Source organism: Lepidothrix coronata, unplaced genomic scaffold (assembly GCF_001604755.1).
Source record: "Lepidothrix coronata isolate B3197 unplaced genomic scaffold, Lepidothrix_coronata-1.0 Scaffold21, whole genome shotgun sequence".
In the NCBI taxonomy this organism is placed as follows: domain Eukaryota; kingdom Metazoa; phylum Chordata; class Aves; order Passeriformes; family Pipridae; genus Lepidothrix; species Lepidothrix coronata.
Genome location: NW_016690201.1, coordinates 5,731,256 through 5,750,366, shown reverse-complemented (window position 1 = coordinate 5,750,366; position 19,111 = coordinate 5,731,256). Strand labels below are relative to the sequence as shown.

Sequence of the window (19,111 nt, the reverse complement as noted above, 5' to 3'; positions counted from 1 at the left end):
AAGTCCCTCTAGCCATTCTCCGTGCCCTTGTGACATCTGTCCTCAACAGGGCAGCAGGCTGAATGAGACAATTCATATCTCTTTGAGCCATTAATTCATTTTCTTCAGATGTCAAACAGACATCCTTGGGTCACGTTTCCACAATCCCTTTGTAAACCCTTACAATTAAAAATGTTGGGTTTTGTGTAGTTAAAGTTGATGCTCTGATTTCATTATGCACTTCTGAGAAATGGAATGAACTGCTTACACTTGTGTTAAAGAAAACTCCCAATGGAGACTGTAACGAATTCTTGAGGCACAAAACATTTTTACTAGATAAGTCCTTTCTCTAAAACAAATAATTTTTGCATGTGTCATCTCTTCCACGAGAATAAAAGACAAATCTGCGAGGAAAGCCAATGCAGTTTTTTGTTTGGAGGTTCTTGCAATCAAGGTTAAAATCCTCTCTTTTTAGCTACAGAGACATTGATTAGTTGGTGTATTTTATTCAAGATGTGTTGAATGAAATACTGCTCTTTCTGTTGCTGCCTTTAGTTTTCATATTGTTCTGCTTTAACTTATTTGTTGCCTACAGGTGCATTTCATAGAGACTACTGTATTTTTAGCAACATTTGCTAGGCAATTGCAATGGTTGCTGTATCTCGCCATCTACTTGTTTGTTAATCTCCACTAATAATTTGTTGCACCTGTCATTGCAAAGATCTCATTTTTAAATCAGTGAGGATATGTTGGTTCCATAATTACATGATCTGATTTCTTGCCTTGTCTTTATTAGATTATTATCTTTAAGCAACTACACTGGCTTTATTTCAGATAAATCTTTCTATATATACATCACTGGAAACAATTATTATATGTCTCTATTTTAGAATGTGCTTGAAGCAGACATTTTTGTGAGAAAGGGTTGTGTATTGTTTAAGACTTGGCAAACTCTTGGCTCCTATGAGGCCTGGAGGAATCCACTCTTTACAATACCACTCACTAGGATCTTAAGGAACATTGATTCACTGACGTCTTGAAATGTCCAGGATTTAGGGTAGAATTTTGGAATTATTTTTCAGTGTCTACCAGATTCAGAAGAACCTTTCCAATGCTGCGTCTATGATACAGAAAGATAATTCCAGGGTTTTTTTAAGTTTCCTCTTTTTGTTAGATTAGTTCTGTTGAATTAGTTCTATGACCATCTGAATGGTTAATGTGTTTGACATTCAACAGAAGTTTTTCATACGATTTTTGGCCTGAAGTTTGAGAAACATCTTGTTTGGATTTATAGTGTACGGGCCAAGTAGTTTAGATGAATGCTGGCTCCATCCAATATTCCGCTGCACTTTGAAGGATCACTTGGCCTATTAGCTGATTTTGAAGGAGGAATTTTGGCAGTGATTTAGCTTGGTGGTTTTTTGGTTGGTTTGGTTTTTTTTTTTCTTTTTTTTTTTTTTCCCAGACTCCTGTTCCCTGTATCATATTTTCTGCTGCTGCTTTGTAAGCAGCATATATATACCTTTTAATTAGGTGTCCGTGTTCAGCTACTGCCTTGGTATGTTATCAAACTTGTGCTGATTACCCAGTAACAACGAAGAAATGCAGTTTTAAAAATTTTTTACCTCAGTCAAACCAAAATGAAATGTAATGAGGGAACATGAGACACTTTTTATAGCATGAGCGCTCCTTTTCAGAAATGTGTTTAATGTTTGTGACTTTAACTTAAAGCTTGCAGTTTTGGATAAATGTCATCCTTAAGTATTTTTTGTCTCTGTATTGTGCCTGATTTACTGTTCTATAATAAAAGACAGTGGACAAAGTGTTTTTCTATGTTTAAGCAGAATTTCCTGTATCTGAGTTAGTGCACATTACCACTTGTCACTGGGCACCACTGTCAGCTTGTATCACTCTGTTTGACTTCAAGCATTTTGAAAATGATGTTAAATTTATTTTAGATTAGATTAAAAACAAAACAAAGCAGGGTGAAAACATTTATGTTGGAAAAGGCCTTTAAGATCATCGAGTACCACCATTAACCCAGCACTGACAGGCCCAGCATTAACCATGTCCTTACTCTCCACATCTGCACATCTTTTAAATCTCTCCAGGGATGGTGATTCCACCACTTCCCTGGGCAGCCTGTTCCAATGCTCGACAGACCTTTCAGTGAAGAAATTTTTGCTAGTATCTAATCAAAACCTCCCCTGGGACAACCTGAGGCCATTTCCTCTTGCCCTATCTCTTGTTACTTAGGAAAATAGATTTAATGTTAAAAAAAAAATTAACCCTGCCCACCAAGGATATGTCCAACCTCCTACTTATTCTATATCTGTCATTGTAGGTTATTGTTATTGTAAAACCACTACTTTGAAGATTAAGGTCTTCTTTTTTCAAATTTATATTTGTTGAGGTATTTCTGGGTTTTGAAAAGATTCTGTGTATAGGAGATATTGTGAAAATAAGAATTCCTTGATTTAGTAATTTTCAGTTTGGGAAGCATGTTCCTTAAAATTCATAACCTCATGAAGTACTTTTTCTTTCTGTTTAATACTGCCAAAACCCAAAAAAATTCTGATTGAAGAGACTTTTTTAAGGTGTTAAGCTTTGATAAGTATAATCATATTATTCTATGTTATTTTTCCCCACATATCTATGTAGTTATGTATGTATGAGATCGATGTATGACAAAGATTCCCCGGGATGTTTCTCTGCAGTTAAAATAGATTAATATTCTGTTAATCAGTGAATTTTAAAGTTCCATGTTCTTCCCATACATTACAAGAAGCTTTACTGAATTTAGCTAGAATAACTTAAATAGAATTAAATATCTGCATCATGTCATGCCTGGTATTTTATAGCTAAAGTCCTCCAAAGTTCATAATGCCTTTCACTTACAGCAAATATTTCTTGCCAAAAACAGATTTTAAATGAATATGCTCATGTTTTTTTTTGTTTTTTTTTAATTAGGTTACCTTTTAATCTTGTTTTGTTGGGTTTTTAAGTAAACTTCTAAGCCATGACTAGGAATAATAAATATTCATTAAATGTTCTTTAGGTGTCTTTTAAAGTATCTGAATATGCTTGGGTTTTTAAATTTATATATAAATATTTATCCATATTGCATCTCTTACATTTTTAGAGAATGGAGCTCCCAATATCAACCTACCTGAAAATCTCAATAAAACTCACAGTATTTATATGTTTATTTCTAAACTATAGTTTGCTTGACTTTCGAGGGGACAGTAATGAGTAACTTGTGTTTGAGTTAAGTCTTTTGAATTGTAATTGTAACAAGCAGACTGGCTTATACTTGTTTACTGTTTCTGCTCAGATATTAATAGCTTATCTATTTTACTGTTTCTGCTGCGTCATAGAAAAGAATATTTAACAGAGGATTTTCTGACTCTTCTTCAGTATTTGGGCCACTGTTGCACAGAAGTGGATTGTGTTGGTGCTCCTGCATTGTGCATTTCACCCCTATATAACATCTGTTACACCCCAGAAGGGAGTTTGAACTTTATGTGACTTTAGCTCTTCTCATCAGGGAAAATGACACTTCAACAGATGTAGGAAACAAATTCATGATGACACAAAGACTGTTTTGTCTACCCAAAAATAAACCACTCTGTATTCTATAGGACAGAAATTTAACAAGGAATCCATAATAATTAAAATAAAACCTTAGAACTTTATATCAAAACTGTATTTTCTACTGACAAATCCAAATTAAGGGTAATTTAATGAAATAGAAAGTTCGGTTATACTGAACTGCTTAATTTATTGTAAACCTTTCTGTCAAGCAATTATAAATGTAAACAACATCTCTCAGAACTGTCATACCCTGGAGAAGTGACACTTTATGATTTAGTAGTAGTCAGCCCACTGTGAAGTTGAAAAATAACCAAACTCTTAAAATTTAAGTTTTTCTTTATTGGCTTTTCAGATGCAGTTTGTCTTTGAGATATTTCTGCAAAACAAATTGCAGACAAGCATTCAAGGCCATTGAATGGAAGATGGGCTATCATTAGGCCATTAATATATCTTTCTCATAGGAAAAAACAAAAGGTTACAGGGCTTACAGGATATTAGAATCCCGTCTAAATAGGAAACCTTATGTAGTTTATTAAACTGCTAGAAAAATTGGGGAAAAAATCTAAAAATACATTTAAATGATAAAACGTTAAATGAATTGCATTTGAATAGCCTGTTTGGATTAAATTTTCACTGTGGGTTCTCACATACACAAGAAAAAAAATATTTGTTAGCATTACAAATGTATTAGGTGGTTTTAAACATGACAAATTTCACAGCCTTTACAAGCTCAACAAGAACATCATCTGCTTTTCATTGGATATATGAATGATGATAGGATTTCTTCTCTATAGAGAGTTCATTTGGATATAAGAGAGATGTTACAATATGTGGTAAAATCCTATTTTGTTTCTATCATTTAATTGTGGGGTTTCTGTTAGTGATGATAATTTTAGTAGCTATGTCATTAGCTTTAAAGGTCACCTCTTGTGTAACATCTGACCACGTGCCATTCCCTCTTCAAAGGTCCATAGTGTTGGAATCTTTTTTGTACGTGAAAAAAAAAATACCTTAGGGGACTTAAGATATTTCCAAACGTGGTTTCCAGTAGGTCATTCCATCTCTCAGGTGCAAACAGCTTAAAAGACTTTAATTCAGCTCTATTTTGTACTGTTATTTTAAAGGAATTCTTCAGGGCAGAGGTGTACCATTCCTGTTTGACTGCTCATGGAAACAGCTCAGAGAACACTTTTGCTAACAGAAATGTAACTTTATGGCTTGTATAGTGGTTTTCTTCTTTTGTATTTCTGATTTTGCTGAATTAGTACTTGAAACAATTTAACCTACTAAGATTTTTAAAAAGAACTTAAAAAAAGTATTTGCCCTAAAATAAAATACCCTTTAACTGTCTGACACTTAAGAAGTTCATTGTATATTTAATAATTTATGTTTCATTATTTCAGCTTAGAAGTCCAAATAGATTTAAAACATACTATTAAAAAAAAAAAGCCCCCAAACCAACAAAACTTTTTGTTGTTTCCAAGTCTATTTAAAATAGAAGTTAATAGGAATTTCAGAGAGAATGCATTTCTGCAAGGATTATGCTAGTGTAATTTTCATTTGAAGGCCATTCACTTGTAACTGGGAATCAGCGCACTGAAACAGAATATTCTCAGAAGCCTGCATAATAAAGGGTAAAAAGATTAACTGGGTGAATGGTTGTTCTGGGATTGAATTTGATACCTATTTAAAACATACTAATTTCTTTATGCTCAAGGATAATGAAGCCTTGTTTTCTAAGCATATTATACATTAAATACTAGTTTAGTCGTTTACTGAAAGCAAAACCACATTACCCAGGTAAGTTTGCTCATTACAGGAAGTCAAAGAATTATGATAGCTGAGGGTATAACTATTGTCAGAGAACTTATGCTAAACAGAATTAGGACCTTCACAAAGAGGACAGTCCTATCTTGCAGTCTCCTTGTTTTTCTTATAAGCCAATGCCAAGACCATCCAAACTGCCTTCTGTAGCTATCACCCCTTTCCTTAGTTCTGTGTTGATCCCATGACATGCCTTGTTTGTTCTTTGTAGCTGTGTACTTTTCTCTTTGCTGCCTTCCCATTGCCCTCTCCCCTTCAGTGAGTTTGCGTTCCAACAGATTTAGAAAGACCCCTCTATAGCAGAGTGATGTCTGAATGCTCAGAAGTAAATTCCAAAATGCACTCAGATCTATCGATGTAGCATAAAAACTGTTCAACTGTATTGTACCAAACTTGCATTGTGTAAACTGGGGCAGAATATGGTATGTTTTGTTACTGGTATCTTTCCAATACAGACAAAAAAAAAGATTTTTAGGTTTTTTTGAGTGTTTGAGGGGTTATCAAGAAGACGCTGGATGGAGTTATTAGTTGAAACAGAGGTTTACCCAATATTTTTCAGATCTTATTTAAATATTGTCTCCTTTTCCTTTTTAGTACCTTTTAGTATCTTACAGATATCTTTAAAAGTACATTTCTATAGTATACGCTTTGAACTCGTTTTAATATATTGCTAAGGGACAGTAGAAGTACAAATGCAAGTCACTTATTGTTACAATTTTTGTAACCTCTCACTGATGACACCTCACTTTTCTTGCATCAGGTGATCCTCTGTGTGAACAGCTACGGCAGGGTGTGATGTTTGTTCTAAAACATGAAGGATACTAGTGCTAATGGGACTGAAATCAGTTAGGTTACTAAATATTAGTCCTTATGAATGCAGTCATCTGTCTCCATATTTAATAGGACAAATGAACCTCTCATTACTGTTCTTTCTTATCTTCATAAGTGATTTTTAAAACCATTAAGGAATAATTCAGCAGAATCCTCTTAGTGCATTACAACTGATAATAATTCTTTTATAATGACTGTGGTCAAAAGGGACGGGATTGGTTGTATCACCTAGTGCTAATAGTGCTCTTTTATTTTGGTATAAAATTGGGCATGTACCAAAGACTGAGTGAAGTCCTGACTGACTTCACTTTTTCCCAGAACAGCTGTTGTACAGTAGGATTACACTCACCAGTCTTCTACTTGAAGAGATCTTTTACATGTTGCCTTTTTGAATATTTTTTTTTCTGAATAAGTAGTTAGGTGATATCCTTGGAAAAATGGGAAGAGGCAGTATTTTGTCAGATCCATGAAGAAAATACTATTTACTTTTGGGCTTAGCTTAACATAGTTAGATACCAGCTCTACTGAATTTCTGGGGCATCTTCACTGACCTGGTTTGCCATCAAACCAGTTTGTTGCAAACAACTCCCTTTTATATAAGCCCATTAGCTGTTGGAGCACAGCAGTAACTTGAGTTGTGAGTGCATCACTGCCACCTTTATCAGAGCTTATAATAACTTAATGTATCTCTGTAGTTCTTGAAACAGATTTGGAAGTAATGTGAAATTTCCTGACTGTGTGTTGTCTCTTTGCAATATTTTACCTTCAGTAAGTGACAAGTGAGCCTCCTCCTAGCTTCATACTCGACTATTTGCCTCACTACTAATAAGCAAAGATTGCTAGATTAATAACTTGGACAATATTTTTATTTCTAGGTTGCATGAAACAATATTTTACTATTTACATGAAGTAGAGCTAGGAAAGTGATGAAGTTGGGAAAATGGGACAGATGGTCTTATATTTTTCTGTTTTGTAAATATTAAAGTACCATATGTAGGAAAGAAGACTTCCTTTTGGTTTCAGAGATGTAGCCAGCATATCTCCATAGAGTTTAGAGTTACATTTATGCTAAGAAATTTAATTGGATTTGAGCCCTTTGCCAAAACTCTGTGAGAGTTTCAAATATGTGTTTAATTGATGAAGGAAAAATATTCTCTTGCTTTTTCACCTCTCATCCTGTTTCTTTACATTCTACTTGACATTCATTACTTAATCTACTGCATTTACATAGTTTGACATCAATTATTACAGTTATTGGAATTAAGCAGTGCAATTGTCCTTGAAGCAATACTGCTCAAATGCTGATGTATATGTTTCTGAAGCAACTGCACAAGATTCCTAACTCCATAAAAAAAATATAGTGCCAGAGAAATGGTGACATAGGACCTAAAAAGTGAGTCTGTGATGTCTGAACACTTGAAATTCCCCAACCTCTGTGTTTATTAGTACTTTGGTTTCCAACCAGAGTTGTATGTCCTTAGGTTATAGTGAAGCTTTACCTGACAAGTAAACAAAAAAATGAGGCTTGGAGTAGCCTCTTGGATGATTTATTACTCCTTGGTGCTTATTACAACATAAAAGAAAACTTTATGTGAAACTCAGTTCCTTTCCTACATGTAGGTTTGTCTTTTGCTTCTGAATGAGCACAGACTCTTTCTCTGTCAGTGCTCTGTGTGTCCTAAAGGAGCTTTCACCATGCTCCTTGTTGTTATGTGGAGGATGGTACAAGTCCCTGATCACAATTCAGGACAACTCATGAAAAATGTTATTTACCACACGTGTATTTGATTTTTAATTTATTTTATTTTATTAGAAAATAATGAATTTTTTTTAAATTTAGGTTGGCAGGCTGATAATGAAGTAATCTACAGTTTTCTCTGTCATTTTTTGGTACTACTATTGAAGAAAAAATTCAAATCTTGTCTAATTCTTGCTTATCCAGGTTGATTACATGAAAATTAATAGAAAATCTGTCTCATTACACTTTTCTTTTAATTGTATTAGTTGGCACATTATCTGAGTATTATCAATAGAGATTAATGGTTTTTTCTGTGCTCATCTTTTCTTGAATTTTTACTGTCAGCAGAACTGAATAATTGAGGGGTTTAGCAGGTTCTTATTCATGGATGAAATTTGTGAGAGAAAAAATTTAGTTTGGAGCATAATACTCCTCATCTCTAGAGATGTTTGTCCTCCTGGACTTTCATGCCAATTATACAGAAGGAATCTTGGTGTGATTATGATGTTCAGTATAAACTATATCTTGTGTTTTAGTTTTCCAAAAGGTAAAATATTTCCACAAAGAATAGACGATAGTTACTATATTTCAAGACTGAAAATCCAGATTTTCAGACTAGTATTTTTTCTTAACCTTCAGATACATCCCAGTTCTCTACTATGTAGAATCCTAAATGAAAATTTCTTTAAAAAAAAGAGTCCATTTTTTGCCTGTTTGATTTCTGCCTTGATTAGACCTTCAAATTAATGTGATTGATTTTATCCGCTGTTGGTTTATGAACATTTATTGTTCAATTTTTTTAAGATAATGGATGTTAAAGAGAAACAGCTGCTTAGAATGGTGATGATGCTGGAAATGTGGTTACTGAAGAGTACGTAGTTATTTTGCATAATTAAGCCCCTCACCAATAACACTGTCTTGCGTTGTGTAGGTTATTCCCAGAATCACGGGAACAAAAGATAATTTAAGGTGGAAGGGACTGAAGAAGGTCTCTAGTCCAATCTCCTGCTCAAAGCAGGGTCAGACAAAACAGATTGATGTGGTGGGTTAGGCCAAGATCCCCTACAGTGCCTTGCTCGATCCTTTTAACAACAGCAAGACAGGGATGAAATTAGGAAGACTGAGACTGAGAAAACTGATGGGTCAAGGCAAAGACAGCAGAAATCATTGTCAAATCACTGTTGGGGCATAACAGACTCCAGTTGGGGAAATAAAATTTATTTATCAACCTAACATAAACATTTAATTACCTGAGTATTTGAAAACAAGGATGATAAATAGTTAAACGCTTAGGGAAAACACATTTTTGCTTCTTTCCTGTGCTCCAGATACCTCTCCTTTCCATTCCTAGTCTTCACTCTTCTCATTATCACCACCCATGCAGGTTACACTCAGTCCCTCCAGTGAGATGATGGGTAATGCAGGAGGTTGGGGTGAGGACATCGTGGTTTCTTTCTGCCATTCCTTCTTTTTTAACTCTTTTCTTCCACTGTTCCTTCTGCCTAACTCGTTTCCTCGGTTCTGTTGTGGGTTATCCACAGGCCACAGTCCTTTTGGGGATGTATTTGTTCTTGCATCTCCACCGTCCCATCAGGGCTGTTACCAACTGTGTCATGGAGCTCCTCCTATCATTTTGGCCTTGTTCCTCGGGCTGGGTTCTAGCAGGTGCTACAAACTCCTCTAAGTCTCTCAGTAGTGTCCTGCAGTGGGTGCGTTGTGGAGCTAGCTAGAACTGGCTGTATTTGCACAGCACAACCTCTGACCTCCCTCCCACAGAAGTCACCCCTGCAACCAACCCTCGCTACCAAAACCTGGCTATTTATACCCAATGCAGTCCAATATGAGAAGGTTGTGGGAGGTAGTGTCAAAAACCTTGATAAAGTCAAAGTAATTGCCACCCAGTATTCTTCTCTCATGCACAAAACTAATAATTTTATCCTAAAAGTCAGGCATGATTTACCCTTTTTCAGTCTATGCTGAGTGTTCCAAGTCGCCTTATTCTTATTGAACTTATGGGTTTATGTATATTTCTATACATTTTTCTTTCTTTTTTTCTTTCCCCCTTTAATTTTGTCCTCAGGTTTGAAATATGAGGTTGTTATCTTTCATGTAACATTTTTTTTTGATTGTTTTCTCTACCTCTATATGTATCTTAGTTCAAAGCATAACAATGTTTAGCTGAAACTTCAGATTCGTTGAACAGGTTCTGTGTATAGAATGAAAAAAATACAAGACATGACAATAAAAAATTTAAACTGACAAATACGCAAATATATTAACAACCTACTTTATATTTTTCAGCTTTACTTCAAGTTACAATTTCACTTAGCAAAGTTGAGCTCAGTGTGGGTGAATCCAAATTCTTCACGTGCACAGGTATGTCTTCATTTTACTTATAGATATGTAATTTTTGTAAATTTTTGAACTTCCTACATATTTAAAACTGAATTAATTGATTCATAATATTAAATTAACATAATGTTGTATATTCATATTGACTCGTAAGAATCATGATAAATATTAGCTCTTCACTGGCTTCACATTTCCAGTCTGAAATCTCTTCTTTTCACACTCTGAATCACTCAGTTTGAATCCTCTGTATCAGTAAAGGTTGTTTATATCTGTTAAGATGCTTTTTTAGTTAAAATATTTTTACTTGTCTAAATTAAGGAATTAAATAAGCTACCTGCTTAAACTTTAGCATCCTCTCCAGCCTAATGAGAGAGCCAAAGAGTTTTTCTGGTGAGGCAGTTATCAGTCAGTAGAAGAGTTTGCATTTGCAGCTGCCTGATACTGATCCTTGATATTTCTGAGTTAGCATCTTCCACTGATGGTGACACATGGCCTGACTACACTGACAGTGCAACTGCCTGATGACTTGACCCGTTGACCCAGTGACTGCTGAACAGCCTGTGTCTTCCCTTTAGGACTTTATACCTGTCTGTGGGCTTTTTACCCCTCTTGAATTATTGAGCTCCTATTTGTCCTCTCTCAACAATCGTACATCCTCCTGTGGTTTTGTCTTGCTTGTCTTTCTGCTGACAGTTTGACAACTCTCACAATTTAGCAGTTAGCTGACACTATAGAATCACAGAATGGTTTAGGTTGGAAAAGACCTCCAAGATCTTGGAGTCAAACCTTTGACCGATCCCCACCAGGTCAACTAGACCATGGCACTAAGTGCCACATCAAGCTTTCCCCTGAACACCTCCAGGTATGGTCGTTCCACAATCTCCCTGGGCAGCCCATTCCAATGCTTGACAACCCTTTCCATGAAGAAATTCTTCCTGAATTTTGCATAAATTCCTGACACTGCGTAGACTATGCGTTGGATAAATTTGTGCACTGCGTAACGTCCTCCTGAACTGCTAAATTTGGGTTGTTTTTTGGTTTCGTTTGCAGCCATTGGTGAGCCTGACAGCATAGATTGGTACAATCCCCAAGGAGAGAAGATTGTTTCTAGTCAGAGAGTGGTTGTTCAGAAAGAAGGAGTTCGATCACGTCTGACCATTTACAATGCAAACATAGAAGATGCTGGGATATATCGGTGTCAAGCAACAGATGCTAAAGGACAAACTCAAGAAGCTACTGTAGTTTTGGAAATTTATCGTAAGTAAAATACTACCATTAACAAATGAAAGACTATGTTTTAAAAGGCACTAGTATAGAGAAAGGAAAGCCTATCAAAATGTCTTCCCAAACTCTGGTCTTTCTCTTCCACATAATTGCTTCTCCTACAGTTTAGTTAGTGGGTATTATGACAAAGACTCAAATTAAATGGGTGGTCATTTAGTAATATTGTAGATCACTTTTCCCTTATATTTTAGAATGTCATCTTAGGAGGGTGCACTGTATGCTATGCCCCTGAAAGAAGTGAGTAAATATGAGAAACAAGTCAGATCAACGTCATTCTAATTAAAAGCATATCTACAATATATTGCAAATATGTGTATAAATAAAATTTTATTATTATATAAATAAAAGTTATTATTGCAGGAAGTGCAATATGTGACATTTAAAAAGTGGAGTTTTTGCTGAATTGGTTACTTTTATGTCAGTCATTTGATATTCTTGGCCTTATAATGGAATTTTGACATAAAGCATTGACAAGCTTGGGGTGATAAGAAACCAAAATGCATTTCAATTGCAAGCAACTAATTGAAGAGTATATTTGAAAAATAAATACATTCTACTGTGGTAAGAGATTCCCTGAGAGATTTGTTGTCGGGTTTTTTCTCACTGTAGTTGAATAACTTTACATTGTTCTATATTCTTCAGATCAATTAAAGATGCCTAGAAGCAGTACATTAAACAAACACAGTGAATATGTAAGGCAAGGTGTTTGTCGGTGAAAGGATGGGCCATATGCCAGCAGCCTTTCAGCTGAGTTAGTCTCTAATTTGATTAGAGAACAGTTTTTTAAGTGCTTAGGCATTACAATGAGACAGAAAATACAGAGTAGAACGGTAAAGCTCTACTTCTGAGGGCTACAGATAACTCACATAACAAGACATATAATTAAAAAAAATGTTTTGATAAAAGAACCATGTAAAGGGTGATAGCAGTTACAAGTGATTACGTGATGGCTTGAAAGCTGGCAGTTCAAAGGATTTCAAGTTTTGTGGATTCCTTTGTATGCATAAAACTGCCAGATACTCTATTAACAGACTGCTGAGCAAGGTGAAAGTCTTTTGAAGTGTTTGCATGTGGTAATTTCAATAATTCTGAGGCCACATAAACCTGAAAACCCCCAAAAAATATCAAGGTTTGTGGGAACTCACATATAAAAGTATCTTTATTCATATTTGTTATGTATACTAAGAAAAAAGCAGGATAGACTCACTCACTATCTGTTGGTTGTCTTAGAGCCTGGCTCAGGGCTCACTGATGTCTGTGAGAGGTTTTTTCCTGTCTTACATATGGTAAAACACTTCAAACACTTCATGCAAAGCTATATAAGAGCTGCATGTAACAAAAGTGTGTCCACCTGCTGTGGGAACTGTGTGGATTATTTGAGCCTGTATCAATACAGAAAAATGGAGATGAAGTGGCATCTTTGCTTTATGTTCTCCAAAGTGTCCTCTGAAAGATAACTGGCCATCTTTGCTCTGAGGCAGCATAGGTTGGTTTGTTTATTTTGTGTGCAAGAAACTCTTCCAGAGTTTTTTTTTTGTCAGGCAGGTGGTTTCTGCGTTAGATCTTGTATGAGATCATGGATTAATACCATCTTGGACTTCCAGCACTAAATTCTAATAACACTGAATTTATTCAACCCACTAATACAATTGAATATTGTTTGGTTATTTGGGGTTGTTTTTCCATATTATTTCTCACTGGCTTTTGAGGTTTTCTGTTTTACTCAGTTGATGTTTTTCTCAGTTAGTGAAGCTAAAATTGTACTTTTTTAGGTAGTTTTCCAAATTTTAGTGGTTTTGATGAAAGTTTTGATAGAATAAAAACATGAAGTTTTAATTAAGTAATAAAATAATGAGGAATAAAACACAAAAGAGAGTAAATAGACTATTAACATGAATATATAAAATTCTAAGACCCAGAGTTTCAAAACTGGGCTCTGGAACATTGAAAACAATGAAAATATATTTATAAAACATGAACAGATTATGTTTCATAATAAAATATGTTTGGAAAGTCACTTTTACAGACAGTGGAAATGATGTGTCTAGAACCATTTGAGTCTTATCTGGGAAAAATATATTATGGAAATAACTCTTTTTTATCACAGTGAGAAGGCGTAATAGTCACATTTATCTGATTTGATGTCACATGTAATTTTAATGCTGAGTGAACTGTAAGACACTTACTGTATTCTCCTTTTTTTTGTTTTTCCTTTTCAGAAAAGCTCACTTTTCGAGACATAGTGTCTCCACAGGAGTTCAGGCAGGGAGAAGATGCAGAAGTTGTTTGCCGTGTTACCAGTTCACCTGCTCCCGTTGTCAGCTGGTTGTATCGGAACAAGGAAGTCACAACTATTGCTGACAGTTAGTATTTTGGTAACTCTTTCAGTTATACATTCCAATTAATATTAAAACATTATTGTAAAAGAAGACTAATCGCATTATAGTGGGGGATTTGACTAGCCCATGAGTCTGAGTATGATTTAACCAGGTTCTGTGGTCTACAGAGAATATACAATGGTTTCCTTCATATGTCTTTTTTTCTAATTGGGAATTTTGTCTAGATGTAACATGAGGGTCCAAATGCCCAAAAGGTTTCTGTGAGCTCCTTCACAGGAACTCTTCCTGGTCTGCCTGGTACGTAGGAGTTGAACATATGTTTAAAACACACACAGATGAGCTTCCCTGTGCACACAAAGCAGTGACACTGCCCACACACTGCACTGACTTTGGGATACTTGCATAGTTGCTCAGAGAATTCCAGGTGGAATGGCTTTTTGCACTCTTGAGAGAGTTTGCGTATGTTGGGGATAAGTTAAGCTAGACTGATAAAGCCTAGGTGAAGATAAACCCCACATTCCCCACATACAAGTTCTAAGCCTCTAGAGAGAAAATGAATTAGGCACTTGGAATTTCTTTGACTTACTGCCTCAAAAACTGTGAATCATTTGTCAGTGCTATCTCAATAGTTGTATATGCCTTTATGGAAATTGGGACTTTCCACATTTTCTGGAAATGGAACTAACATTTTTAGTGAACCACCTTATCCACCTTCCAATCAAGCTTTGTCTCTGCTTATAACGAAACTCGAGGTAGCAGTATGCACTTTAAATTATTATAGTTTAAAAAAAAATTGGTATTTTTATATAGAAATGAACATTAAAAGTTTATTTGGTGTCTCACAAAATGAAATAAGCAAATGTGGAGCAGTTTCTTGGGGGGGAAAAAAAGCTTGGTTGATGTTTCTGGACTTAGTCTTATTTTCCTCTCCTCTTGTAAAACAAAATTTTGATTAAAGTTCTTTCTTACTTCTGTATATTCTGTTTCTTTTGTCATCTAGACACAGAGACTAAAAAGAAATTGCAAACTTCTACCCCTAAAAAAAAACTGGTTGAAATTTATATATATATATATATATACACAAATATATATATACCAAAACAGTGATTGTATGTGAAACAGGAGATTTTGAAGAATACGAATTCTGAAAAGAAAAATTTAGGAGAATGTAATTTTCAGCTGACAGCCTGATATGTACCCTAGAGTACAGCAAAATTTGCAAACTGTCAGCCAAAAATACCTCTAGCTTGGGTTACAAGGCTCTAAAAAGACATAGACAATCCTTCTTGCTACCACTTAACATCTGATATGACTGAAGGGGAAGGTCACGTGTCTGGCTGTTCTTCTGAATCAGGCATTTGAAGCCATTGAGTGGGTTGAGTCCAGACAATATAGTGACAGGGTGGAGGAATGTAATGCCCAGTTACTGTCCAGATCCACTGACTCTAATCTGTTTAGTGAAGGACACAGGATATCCACGGGACAGTGAACTTTATTGTGTGTGTGCACCATCTCAGTAGGTTGCCCAGAGAAGTTGTGGATGCCCCAGCCCTGGCGTTGTTCAAGGCCGGGTTGGATGTAGCTTTGAGCAACCTGGTCTAGTGGAAGGTGTCCCTGCCCATGAGGATAGGAACTAGATGATCTTTAAAGTCCCTTCCAACCCATGCACAATTCCTGCTGAATGAGAATACTATCATTATATACTTAGTGGCATCTTTACAGCAACATGAGCTCCTCTTTCATAAGCCTACTAAGGGATAAAACATGGAGAGCAATGACTTCTAAAGAAAGTCACACATTCAATTCACCTCCCATTTTCTAAGATTGATTATAATATAATGTATATTAATTTTGACTGTATGTAGACAGTATTAGTGGTGAAAAAAGACCCAAAATATTTTTGTTGTGGTATAACAAGTTTACTCATGGTGGATGTCTATTGTTGTTTCCATTATATTTTTCTTCAATGAAAGTTGCAAAATTATCCAGCCAACACTTACAGTTTTTGTTTCTTGTTACTAAGGAACAAGAACCCTCCTGAACCTTCATTTTTTTAGTGTTTTAAAGAAATAAATATGACCTCCAGTCCTCTTGTTCTTCTCATACATTAAATATTTATGTTAAAAAAAAAAGAAAAAGTTAGCAATTAACTTAAAGAGGGGCTGGATCTCACCTTTTCAAAACATTTGGAGGCACAGTTCTCTGGGAATTGTGTAGAGGTAGGAAAGAAAAAGATTATATAATTTCTAGGTGGCAGTGTGTGAAATGGCATTAATGTTCAAGCATGAGTTTATAAACCATACATAATTAGCGTAAATGTATTGAGGACATTGATGTCCTGTAAACTTCTATCAGGTGAAGCATAATTAAATTTTCTTTTTTCATTTCTCTCTTTATTTTATGATAGAATTCTTGTTACTGAAACAGAAGTCATTTGGTTTCTAGTTAAAACTGAAAACTAGTAAATCTTGTCATCCTCCAGTGCTGAAAGGATGACACTGGAGCAAATAGAACAAGAAAGGTAGCTGAATAACAAGCATGCAGGTTCTTCAAAACCCACATACATGAACTGCAGGAAGCAATTCTCCTCAAAAGATTCCATTAATGTTGACCTTGGCCAACTTCCAGGCACCCACCCAGCCACTCTGTCACTTGCCCTCCTCAGCAGGTGTGGTGGGTTGACCCTGGCTGAATGCCAGCTGCCTACCAAAGCTGGTTTTTTTCGTGGACAATACTCCTCTTCAGCTGGACAGAAGAGAGAAAATATAAAAAAAGGCTCATGGGTTGAGATAAGGATGGTGAAAGATCACTCACCAATTGCCCTCATGGGAAAACAGACTTAACTTGAGGAAAAAATTAATTTATTACTGATCAAAGCAGAGTAGGATAGTGAGAAATAAAAGCAAATCTTAAAAGAATATCTTCCCCACATACCTCTCTTCTTCTGGGTCTTGATATCTGTTCTGGTACCTGGGGCACCTCCTGTCTCTCCTTCTGCACTGAGCTTGGTGTCTGCAGGGTTCTTCCTCTCACACATTCTCACTCTTCTCTTCAGTTGCACTTGCACAGTAACTTTCCCCCTTCTTAAACACATTATCCCAGAGGTGCTACAACTGCAGCTGGTTGGTTCGGCTTTGGTGTTGAGATAAAGATGGAGATCACTTATGAATTACCAGCACAAGCAAAATGGATTTGCATTGGGGAAAATAAATTTATTACCAGTTAAATATAGTTGATTAATTAAACACAAAGAATTAAAGCAACACCTTCCCCCTCCTTTTTCTCAGTCTTAAATTTACTCTTTCATTGCTGACTCCAGGGAGAGCGGGGAGACTGGGGAAGGGGGGTTGTGGTCAGTCCATAACAGCTCCAATGTGTGTCCTTTCAGAGGGTTGCAATTGTTCAGGATAAACTTGTTGCAACACAGAGTCTTACACGGATTAAAAGGTGGATATTATGTTCTTTCCTAGGGCCAACACGTCAGCCTGTAAACCCAATGCACTGGTCCAGACAGAAAGGAGAGGAAAAGTTAAATTTGCATCCAGTTTACTCTTGCAGATTATAACTTTGCTGCTGCATATGCAGAAAAGTTTGTGCATGGTAGTTCAGAATCTGATTTTTTGCAATGAACTTCAGCTACTCAAAGAGGCCACTGAAGTTCAGTTTATTCTGGCATATGCAGAAAATAGAGTGCTTTTTTTTGGATTACATCTTTTTACCCATTTCTGTGTAGTGTTAGACTGTGGTGAGATACATCTTTGAGTAAGAGTGACTGAGGAAAGGAGCAGGGGGAGGGAAGGGGGGAAAGCAAGCTGAAAATCATTAGACTTAATGGCGTAGAATGGGCACAGAGATACTTGGCTAATCTAGATGAAGAGAGAAGCAGCATTTTGTTGTTTATTTTATTATAAATTTTTCAATTTATATTCTGAATATTTTTTTCCGTTTAATCTTTTTAGATAGCCTATGCAGGTGCTCATGAATATTCCACTCATTTTGCAATAAATTGTAAATTTGACTTAAATTTGGTGACTCCTTTGATGATTAAGTGAAAGGTATGGATGGAAAATCCATACTGAAATTTAGGAAATGGCAATGCATTTTGCAATGAGAAAACCCCCTAATTTCTCAGTTGACATTTTACTTATAATGAACAAATGTTTTCTCAATGAGCATTCATATTTTACAGAGAAAGTACATGAATATTACTAATTTAAGTTAGTGTTCCTCATGTTGTCTTGATTTACTAACTCCACTTAATCTCTTATTTGCCCTTCTAGATCGATTTGCAGTATTAGCAAACAATAATCTCCAAATTCTTAAAATCAATAAAAGTGATGAAGGAGTATACAGATGTGAAGGAAGAGTGGAAGCAAGAGGAGAAATTGACTTTCGGGACATAATTGTTATTGTGAATGGTAAGGAATAAAAGTCGGCGAATTGACTTGTTGCTTTATTTGATTGTTAGATCCTATTTTAACATATATCAGCTTCCAAAAAATACTGATTAAAGTAGTTAATATAATTGTTACATCGGTTTAGTATTGTTTTCCTATAAATGTAATTGCTTAATACTGAAAAAAGTCTAGTCTACTATGTAAATAGAATTCATTGCATTTCACAGTATCAGTAAATATAAATATGTAAAACCTGATTGTTGTTATTAATCATTCACAGAACATTAACAATTACTGCAAAACCTGAGTAGCAGATTATAGCAGTCCTGTTCTCACTGTATCTTTCAATGTTTTGTCATTTACAGTTAAACTGCAATAGATTTTTCATAATTATTCACCCTCACTGCATTAACATACTTTATGAACTGTTTTAAAAGTCATAGATACATTTTATTAAGATTAAATGTCTTATCTATAGATTTTTGAATTTTTAATGAGGAATAAAATTTATAAGGAGTTACCTAAAAATTTGAATTATACATTTTATAAGTTTATAATAAACTTCTAAGAAGGAAAATTAATTAATTTAGAAAAGATGAGGCATTTTACTCAACCTCTCTTAAATTCAGGGTTGACCTGTTGAAAGATAAATATCTCTTCATATATTGCCTGGAAAGGACACAGTTCATAAAGGTCATTTTTTATCTATGCCCTCTGTTTAATGTCAGTTTTGCAATGAAATTTTTTCCACCATGCCTTTTATATTCTGAACC

General features: G+C 35.3%; 1 protein-coding gene across 1 annotated transcript in view; it reads left to right on the top strand.

Moving 5' to 3' along the window:
* Positions 1-19,111, top strand: part of NCAM2 (neural cell adhesion molecule 2) — a 276,833-nt gene that overhangs the window by 130,184 nt on the left and 127,538 nt on the right. Inside the window, exons 2-5 of the mRNA XM_017808019.1 lie at positions 10,268-10,342; positions 11,369-11,575; positions 13,822-13,965; positions 18,222-18,359. Of these exons, the coding sequence (XP_017663508.1) occupies positions 10,268-10,342; positions 11,369-11,575; positions 13,822-13,965; positions 18,222-18,359 (564 nt within the window). The remainder of the gene's footprint in view (positions 1-10,267; positions 10,343-11,368; positions 11,576-13,821; positions 13,966-18,221; positions 18,360-19,111) is intronic.